This window comes from Festucalex cinctus, chromosome 1, assembly GCF_051991245.1.
Source record: "Festucalex cinctus isolate MCC-2025b chromosome 1, RoL_Fcin_1.0, whole genome shotgun sequence".
NCBI lineage: Eukaryota > Metazoa > Chordata > Actinopteri > Syngnathiformes > Syngnathidae > Festucalex > Festucalex cinctus.
Genome location: NC_135411.1, coordinates 24,143,284 through 24,153,944, shown reverse-complemented (window position 1 = coordinate 24,153,944; position 10,661 = coordinate 24,143,284). Strand labels below are relative to the sequence as shown.

Genomic DNA, 10,661 nt, shown 5'->3' with positions numbered 1-10,661 from the left:
AGCTAATGGAATATTTTACATCCAAAACAGAATAATTTGCTTTATTTGATAGTGATTTTATATGAATGAATGAATGCAGACGAAAGAATTCCATTTCGAGATTGGATCTCAGGAACATGGCAGGTACTATTTTTTTTAATTTGTTTAATTGCAATCATTCACATGTAAACTTGGCAAAAATACAACTATGTTCTCACTCAGTTATGCAAACTGAAAGCATCCCTGTTGGAAATGCCAATAATAAAAAAAAAAAAAAAAAAAAAAAAAAAAAAATCTGCTTTGAAAAGTTTTGTTCGTACTTGAGAAGTAAGTGAGACACTCCCAATAAGCAGAATGTAACAAAGTTATTTATTTACAATTTGGGGCAACAGATGAGATAACAAAATGACTTGGAATTGATAAACTGGTGGAAAATTAAGTGGTTTTTAACCTCGTGATACTCGTGTTAAGATGGAAACACTGCCCTCTACTGGATAACTTCTGTCTTCTAAGAGGGGTGGGGGGGGGGGGGGGGATGCTCATTTCCGCCGTTCAACTATCACGTGACTTATAAACAACATTTCTTTTTTCGACTGTTTACTCGTACAAACACATTTCTTTTTTGACTGTTTACTCTAATTTTGTTGAAGAAAACAAAAGCCCAGTACAAGTAAAAGCACTATTTTGTGTTCTTGATTGTGCTCGTTTCTTTTTTAGGCCAGCTTGATCCGTCACATGCAGTTTCGTGAAAGGCAAACCACTCTGCATGAAGTGCACAGGGAATCTTGAGAAAATTATGATGGTTGTTGCTCCTGGCTATGTTTCTTGATGGCTTTGAAACAAGACAAGCACAAGTAAAATTATTGATGCAGGATGAGGATAATTCTGCTTTCTAGCACAATGCCAATTTACACAACAGTTAGTTAAAGCACAGCCAATTTGAGCTGTTTTTAAAATTACACTGGGGAGCAATTTGAAAAGAAAAAAATTGTCATGCTGATTCCAATATTGCTGTCAGTTTTTTTTCTTTTTCTAGCACGTCAAAGTTAAGCAAAATGTAACTGATTAAGACTGTAGTAAGAAGAGCCGATTCCGATTGGACTGACTCATCTACACTACAGCTACGTGGCAACTTGTTTGTGCAGGCGGTGAGAGGTGTGTTCGGCTCCTGATAGGTCAGCACTATTAATATCTGCAACCAGAAAGCTAGCATAGTAGGAATTAAGAGGTAGTAGTATCCTTTGTAAATTAACTGCAGTCATATCTATTTTTGCCATAATAGTATGTCAGTATTTTATTTTTTGAATAGAACAGGATATATATCCATCCATCCATTTTCTTGACCGTTTATTCCTCACAAGGGTCACGGGGGGCGGCGGAGCCTATCCCAGGCGGACGTGCTAAACAGTCATCCACCGTGCCGCCCAACAGGATATATGATTTTACAAAAATTACCTTGACATTAGGGGTGTTAAAAAAAATCGATTCAGCAACATATCGCGATACTACAGCACGCAATTCTCAAATCGATTCAATAGGCAGCCGAATCGATTTTTTAAAATCCATTTTTGATGGAAAAATTCAACAAAACGTCTAACTTTCACACCTTAAGCATGGAAGAATGTTATATTAATGGAACATTAAGCCTTAATATTTTATTTCAACGCTGTTCTAACATGAAAAAGGTTACAACCTGTTTGTTAAATACAGAAGCGAACAGTTATAACACTGAAGTTTCAGATCAATAAATAATACATTTTCATACAAATCTTACAGTGTACATGTATAAGTTTACTTGAATGGTATTTTCTAAATTGAGGTAAAAAAAAATTGCAACAATCGACTTGTAAATTCATATCGGGATTAATCGGCATCGAATCGAATCGTGACCTATGAATCGTGATATGGATCGAATCGTCAGGTACTAGGCAATTCACACCCCTACTTGACCTGATAGAGAAAAACGTCAGTTTTGGATTCAGTTTTAGGATATTTCTTTACTTACATTTTGGATGTGTTTGCCATATAAATATGAATTCTGAACTACTCCAGATGATGCATGTGGCACAATTGTGTGCTGTCATACTGCATTTTTGAACGATGATTGTGACATGAAGTGGATTAAAGTCCGGTTGAGTCGTCACAGATCTTGCACTGATCATATTTTCTAACTTAGTATTGTTTTCCATTTGATATCCTGCATTTCCATCGTAAGTGGCCGTCAATGGCAAAATTGATTCTTTCTTCACTATTTCTATGAAATGACCTGCTTTACTACAGCACACACATGAAGTTTCATGACTATTTTCTAGTGTTGTTCCGATACCGATACTGGTATCGGCAGAGGTGACTACTCACAAGTAACATGCCAATACCATTAATTCCAACGCTAATATAGGATTTTGGATGCAGCATCTTGTGTCACTGGTATGTGACATGTTCACTGCATGCCGATCTAAGATATCCTATTGGCCCTTGAATGTTCTGAACCAATGGCAGGACAGCTTTTTCATGTTGAGGAAAAAAACCCTTAAGTATCGGTATGGTATCGGCCGATACGGCAAAGCTGGGTATCGGTCGATACGGCAAAGCTGGGTATCGGTATCGGTATCGGTATCGCGGGCCAAAACGGTATCGGAACAACACTACTATTTTCCCAGCAGTGTAAAATATTTGAGCAGTTTACGACTTTGACTTTGCGAACACACTTGGGTGCGACTGTGGTGGAATGTAATCACTTGCTTTTTTTTTTTTTTTTTTTTTTAGCCTCAGTGGCAAACAGGTAGACAGACAGCTATGCCCTTCCTTCTTTTCCCCTAATCTGATCTTGGCAGTAATGGTTTTAAACCGGTTTGAGCCAATACCAGCACGAGCTTACCCAAATGTGCGCGCGCGTGTGAACTCACTTTCCGTGGTGCGAGGACAGCTCGCTCAAAATGTTCAGCTGCCTCTCCAGCGCGATCATCCTGAGCCCGATGTAGCCTGACGCCAACAGCAGCAGCACCAACCTGAAAGCAGAAATTTGGATAACTTTTCGTGTATCCGTCAAGTCAAGCTGAACTGTCAAGTCGACACTTGTTGCTAAAAGTAGCTACAGTGGCTGAAGGCTCAACAATGGGCAACTTACAATAACAAGTAGATGTAGAAGACCGTGCTAAAATTCCCTCTTTGTCTGAGGAAGAAATACGATGTGACGTCCTCCGATATTTTCCAAAGCTGCGATGACACTGATTGAGACAAATGAATTTTGCACTGCATGAATGTTTCCTCCTTGCCTGCATGTTGGCTGATTGAAAAGAACTTAAAGGCCTTACACACGCCGCCGTCTGCCTCTTCTGTTGTAAATATGCTTTGAGGGGGACCTGCCAAGGCACAAATAAGAATGATCAGGATGATTTTGTAACATTGAGAGATGTTAAATGCATTATACACTATTATGATACAGTATATTGGCGTTACAATATCAGCTTGCTCTTTATGTAGATTTGACAACATTCTGGAAAGTGTTAAAACAGGATTTAGTAAACATGTTCAATTCAATAATGTGATCTGTTCCCTGGGATGCAAAGTCACAGATATAGATCGCGTAGTCACTACTACACAACACTGTAGTGTATGCGAAAAACATACATGGAGGGGGGGAAAAAATCCCATTGCCAAGAAAATGGGTCATTCAATAAAAAAAAAGCTAATAGCTAATCACAACACTAAAAAAATAACTAAAAAAAATGTATTCAATGAAAATGTATTGAACATAAAATGTTTTTTAAAGGGATACTTGACTCGTTGAACCATTTTCAGCAGTGAAAAGTTAATATTTTGTCTATGATTAATGTAGTAACTTCATTATATTTCATGCAGAATTAATACCTTGAAGAAGTAATTTTTGTACTTGTTGTCGGCTGAAGATGACATCACATGCGCTGAGGAAGTAGGTAATGACCAATCATGGCTCAGTTTGCTGACCAACCCCAGAAAACAGGTGAACCATGATTGGTCGTTACCTACTTCCTCAGCACATGTGATGTCATCATCAGTCGGCAGCAAGTGGAAAATAAATAAATAATTAGAGGTATTAATTGTACATGAAAAATAATGAATTTATCAAATTAATTCTGGACAAAATATTAACTTTTCATTGCTGAAAATGGTTCAAAGAGTCAAGTATCACTTTCAGATATTAAATGAAAATGGACTGTACTCGAACTGTCCTGAACAAATGTACAGTAAAGATAAATAAATAAATACAAATAAATAAATAAATAAATAAATAAATAAATAAATAAATGCCACTGTAACCATTATGCACGATTTGAACGTTAAGCGATTCTTTCACATACCACTAGAGGGAGCCTATATCCCAATAGTCACACATTTTGGTGCCAAGAACGTTCCAATGTTTTAGGAGGTGTCGCCGAATCTGACTGGCTTTAGTTTTTAAGTTGTTTTTTTTTTTTTTTTTTTTTTTTAGTGCTAAAAATACTCAAATTTTGACATTGGTATTCTTTTTATGCTACTTGTTTCATGTGAAAATCAAGCAAAAATTTGGAAAATTAGGCAATCTTATCAGTACTTTTAGTAACGATCCAAGTACATTTCGTAAACTGTCAAAACTATAATCTCAACTCACTTTTATTATTAAAAAAAAAAAAAGACAACCATTACTGCATACAAAGTGCAGTAAAAAAAAAATTGCCATGCAAAAACAAAGACAGTAAAAACAATAAATTAAGAGATCCTATTGCTCTGAGTCCTGCCCCATTGTCATATGGCGTCCCACAGGGTTCAATATTGGGGCCCCTGCTGTTTTAAAATTTCTTTGCTGCCCCTGGGTTCCATCATAAGAAAGCTTGCTATTTCTGAACAGGACCACATTTGGAAGAACGTCTCGAGTTGATAGAACCATCTTCAATAAAGTAGCGAACATTTCCTGTCTTACCTTGACTGTCTAATTGCGGGATGTCTTCATCCAGATAAGAAGCGCTCCTTCCGTGATCCACACTGTCATCGTTGCTGGAATGACTGGAGACCTGTGGTTTGGACATGTGGACAAGTAGACCATTGATTACCGTAGAGCCACTAACGTCATACATATTATTACTAGTTCCATTATTTTCTATGGGGAAAATGTCACCTGGGATTGTAATTTGTAATCGTGACTCTCCTCTTGTTGAAACTCATAAGATGACATCATATTGCAACATGAAACTCACCATATTGGAGTCGGCTTCATTCTCTGCAGAGGAGCCGTAAGGGCTGCTTTTGGCACTGTCTCCCTGTGTTGTCACCAAAACAGCATTACAAAAAAAAAAGGAAATAATAATAACAATATCCTATATTTATGGTATGACGCTATAATGTACAGCACTCACTTGTGTATGTAAGCAGACATTCTGGAGCTGATTGAAGCACAACTCACGGTTCCTCAAATACATAAAAAGGTACTGAGGGAAGAAACAAAGTATGAGATGACTGATCAACAATGAGGAAATTAATTGGATTTATTCCTGTTTGCACAACGGCAGTTTTTGTTTTTCACTAAATTACTTCCTTGAAGACGCATCAATGCTGCTTTAATGAACTGAGAGCTTTCAAGTGTACGACTTTTATGAGCGTGCGTTTCAAATGTGCAGTTAAGTGAACAAAATATGAACTTTGTTTATCGCCACTAATTACATGTTGTGCATTTTAAACAACTACATAGCCTCCGTCCACTAGATAATTGTTAACATAGTACGGACTAACGGGCTAAGCTACAGCTATTAACACACAGACAAATAATACAACAGTCACTTACATATAGTCTTTATATCCTTTGCAGAAAAACAACTAATAACTAATAATACTGCCGTACTAAAAAGTCTACCTTAACCAGCGTTTAACTCCTAAAATGGGATGGAAAATCATTTTCTGACCTTCTCGTTATCAGTAGTTTGTATCGACAGCATGGACAAATTCTGTTTCTTCACTTCCTGGATGTTAGATTTGTGGATCGCCACCTGAAACATCCACAAGCCTGCTCAGGATCACTGCATGATCGGGTAAATTGATTACGACGCTTACCTTGGTCTCTTTGAGCAGCACGGACGAGAAAAAGCACGCGTGATTTTCCGAAATGTAAAGTCTTCCGTGATAAATCACTTCCTTTTGCAGAGCGCAAGTGAAGGCTGTGGAAAAACAAATTTTGCATTGTATTAAAAATGTTTAAACAGGTGGTATGCATAGCTACAACCTTCAGTGTAATATGAATATTGTATAGCATGTGCTAAGCTTTACTACCACTGAGAGGCTGCGACATTTTGAAAATCACTGCAATACAAAAAAATGGGTGGGGGGGAAACGACTCACTGTGTGTCAGGTTCTCTCCTTCAGTAATTTCTTGAAAGAGTTTGTGGAAGTTTTTGTTGTGTTTATGGAAACTCTGAAAAAAAAATACATTTGCATTATGTACACTCACTCGCCACATTAGGCTTCATGTTCAGTTTTGATTGATTGTCAGAGAGGTATTCATTTATAATATGTTTTGTTTTTGGGGTTGTAATTGTAATTGTGGTTGATGTTGAATGTAAGAAATAAAAAAAAAAGTAATATATATATATATATATATATATATATATATTAGGGGTGTTTAAAAATCGATTCGGCAATATATCGCGATACTACATTGCGCAATTCTCGAATCGATTCAATAGGCGGCTGATCGATTTTTAAACTTCCATTCTTAATGGAAAAATATTCAACAAAACGTCTTACTTCGGGTTAGGGTTCACACCTTAGCATGAAAGAATGTTATATGAACGGAACATTAAGCCTTAATATTTTATTTCAATGCTGTTCAAACATGAAACAGATTACAACCTCTATAAGACTGAAATTTCAGATAAATAAATAATACATTTTCATACAAATCTTACACTCTACAAGTTTACTGATTAGTATTTTCTAAATTTGAATGAAAACAAATCGACTTATAAATTCGTATCGGTAATCGTGATACGAATCGAATTGTGACACGAATCGAATCGTCAGGTACTAGGCAATTCACACCCCTAATATATGTATATATATATATATATATATATATATATATATATATATATATATATATATATATATATATATATATATATACACAGTTTATACTCACATACGGAAATGTTCATGAGACATTTTTGACTGGGGAGTACGTTCAAACATATTTGCGAGTACGTTTCGGCATATTTAAATACGTTCAAACGTACTTGCAAATACCTTCAAATATATTCGCAAATATGTTTGAACGTACTGGTAGACTAAATGCTACTGTTATGATCCATATTTGTTTAGTGTGGTATTTAGTCTTGCTTCATGTTAGTTCTTGTTTTCTTGTGGTTCGTGTCTTTCTCGTTATGGTTTTGTGTCCACCTGTTTGTCAGTCCCTGTGTCTACCAATCAGCCATCTGTGTTGTGTCCAGGTGGTGCTAATTGTCTCGTTGCTTTGTTTGCTTTATTTAGTTCCTGGTTTTTGTTCAGTTCTTGTTGGCTCATTTTGTTAGTTTCTGTTCCTCGTCCTGGTAATCCTGTTTATGTAAGACTAGTCTAGGTGTTTGTTTCTTTAAATTTGTTTTGGTTTTGACAAAATGTTGATAGTTTCAAGAGCCTAGTTTTCTTATGTTTTGTTCATGAAACATTTTGTGAGCACACCTGTCTTCCCGGACTGCTTGCTGCATTTTGGTCCTCAACACCTCAACCTTGAGAGCTACAAGCATAGAATATTTTCCCATAATTCCATGGGGAATTACTTGCAAGTGGGGGGGAACTTTTTTTTTTTAAGCATTCGGGCCACGTGTATGTTCGAAAATTAATTTAAAAAAAAAAAGATATTTCTTCAAAACTTTTATGATTTATGCATGCAGTGCATGATTTAGGTTTGTCAATTTGTTCCCATACTGCAACAGGATATTGACTCACGCATGGAATTATGGGAAAATATGCGATGTTTGTGGCATTTAGCCTACAAGTATGTTGAAAGTAGGGATGCACGATAATGCTATTTTCAACTGATACCAATAATTTAGAAGCACTAATGTCGATAACCAATAATTAAGCCGATAATTGTTTGCAAAATTAACTTGAATACAAATATGCTTTTGAGTCCTATTATAAGTCTAACAAATACATTGAAACATTGTATAGACTTTGCACAATCTTTCAATGTATGTAAGCTGAATTTTATTGATAAGAGCCACAAACACAACCGATGGGCCAACGTGTCATGTCTATAATTATTGCTGGATTTCTTTATTATCTGGTGTATCTGTATGAAATCAAATTCTCGATAATTATCGGCAGATTACTCTATTATCTGGTTTGATAATGAATGAAAAATAATATATTTGAGCACACGCCCTTTTGAAAAAAATAAATAAATAAAATAATGGATGAGTGTAATGCTGGCGCAGAAGGAACCAGTCAGCCATCTTTACTTTGACCTCATCTACGAATGACTCGACCCATCTGTCTGGTTTGCAAATCAAATGTGCAGGTGTGCCAAAATGAAGAGTCTATAATCAGGATATTGAATAACGCATGTTGGCAAAGTTGCCATAATAAGACTGAAAGAAACAGGAATTACATTTTTGCTGATGAGCCCATCTGGCCGATCAATGCTCTCCTCCGTGGGAGTCTTCTCTCTGAGGACACAAGACGCAGATAAGGAAACAAAATTTACACATGGCGTGACATGAGACATGCCAGCTTCCTTGTGAATGCACGTGGAGTCTACCTGGCGGCTGCAGTGCCGTTGGAGTTTGGATTTATTTCCTGGATATCCAGTTCAGAATCCTCTAGGTTTGTTTTGTATTTCTTAAGTTTATGGATGGAGGCTCTGCGGCAGCTGATGAGTCCTGTTGGATCCTGGGAGCTAAGCAGACATGAGAAAGGGAAGATTGTTACTGTAAATCATGACTTATAAAAAGGGAAAATTGGACAAAACAGTCATTGTGAAACTCTGAGACTTAATTATAAGTGGCTAAATATTTGCATGCATACCAGATTAAATATTAATTTGGGTCAATATTTTGATCCAACCAGGGGTTAAAAACTATCCATACTGATAAATCAAAGATGGTGCACAGTTCAATGTGGTCACCCAGTACTGACTGATACAAATCGTGGCCCCGTTTGCCCATTAAGTTGCCCAACCCTGATATAGAATCTGATTGGCAGATTGTGAAATCTTTTTTTGTTATAAGTTTCACTTTCAGCAAGTTGTTCATGTTCAGCTATAGCAGCCGTCCTAAGAAACGTTTAATATCAAGACCCAACATCATGACCAACATTACAGTAGCATACTGTAGTTGGCCCAACCACAAATTTAAGAAAGATCGTTTTATTCTAAAATGTATATTTATTATTATTGTAAAACACTAGGGCGGCACGGTAGTCGAGTGGTTAGCACGTCCGCTTCCCAGTTCTGAGGTCTCCGGTTCGAGTCCAGGCTCGGACCTTCCTGGGTGGAGTTTGCATGTTCTCCCCGTGCCCGCGTGGGTCTTCTCCGGGTACTCCGGTCTCCTCCCACATTCCAAAGACATGCATGGCAGGTTAATCGGGCGCTCCGAATTGTCCCTAGGTGTGCGTGTGAGTGTGGATGGTTGTTCGTCTCTGTGTGCCCTGCGATTGGTTGGCAACCAGTCCAGGGTGTCCCCCGCCTACTGCCCAGAGCCAGCTGAGATAGGCGCCAGCAGCCCCCGCGACCCTTGTGAGGAATAAGCGGTCAAGAAAATGGATGGATGGATGGATGTAAAACACTAACGTGGTTTGAATATTTACGCTGCATTTAAATACCGGAAGTTAAAAATACGTACTGAAATAATGTTTCAATTAAAAACGTGTTGTTCATACATTCAATAAAAAAATTGCACCAAATAAAAGTTTATAATGAAGCATAAATGCAAATGTGTTACATTAAAAAGTTAACAACTGAAGTGTACTTGCTGCAGTGATTATTTCGCGTTTAGAGTGTAACTTCCTTATGTAACATACTTACACAGAGCTGTCCAGTGAGAATTTCCTGTTCTTCAGACTCATCGTGGAAACAGAAGACAAACGCACACACAAATACACTCACACGCACATAATCCCAAATGAGTCCAAATGGTCCAAAGTGTACAAACACAAGGCACTTGCCGTGGCTTCATTCCTGCAAGTAAAGCGAAAGGCAGGAAAGTGTGAGAAATAAATCAAGGTGAGAGGACAACCCACAACAAGCCAGACCGGCCAATCAGCTATGTGGGAGACCGCAACTTTGTCAGAAGTCAGCCAATTATAACGAATGCAGGCGTGGTTTTGGTCTGCCTCCCTTAGCAACGGTTGCTAATGGTTACCACACAAGGAGCTACGCTCAAGTCACGCGATGGTAACCAGCTAAGCCGGCACTGATAGACATCAAGTCATCGTTATTTCATATCTCCTTGCTATCACTTTGCTTATTCAAAAATGAGATGACTTTATTGCTTCATTACTTAAATGTGTAAGTAATAAATCAAATCAGTCCTATCAATATTTGACATTTTAAATGTTCCATAATCATAGATCTTTATCGGTGCAAGTTTACAAGCTGGGATTTATGTACTACATGGAAGGAAAATACAAATCAAACTCAAATGGTACAAAATATAAAAGATATCGCTGTATAAACGCGT

General features: G+C 37.4%; 1 protein-coding gene across 1 annotated transcript; it reads right to left on the bottom strand.

The window, feature by feature from the left end:
• Positions 1–329: 329 nt before the first annotated feature.
• Positions 330–10,199, bottom strand: LOC144020695 (uncharacterized). Its single transcript, XM_077524424.1, has 13 exons — positions 10,007–10,199; positions 8,744–8,881; positions 8,594–8,651; positions 6,328–6,400; positions 6,043–6,146; positions 5,895–5,978; positions 5,352–5,423; positions 5,193–5,255; positions 4,919–5,009; positions 3,294–3,341; positions 3,107–3,206; positions 2,886–2,987; positions 330–811 (listed from the first exon to the last, which is right to left on the bottom strand). Exons 1-13 carry the CDS (start codon positions 10,045–10,047, stop codon positions 796–798), a joined length of 990 nt encoding a protein of 329 aa, XP_077380550.1. The 5' UTR covers positions 10,048–10,199; the 3' UTR covers positions 330–795.
• Positions 10,200–10,661: the final 462 nt, after the last annotated feature.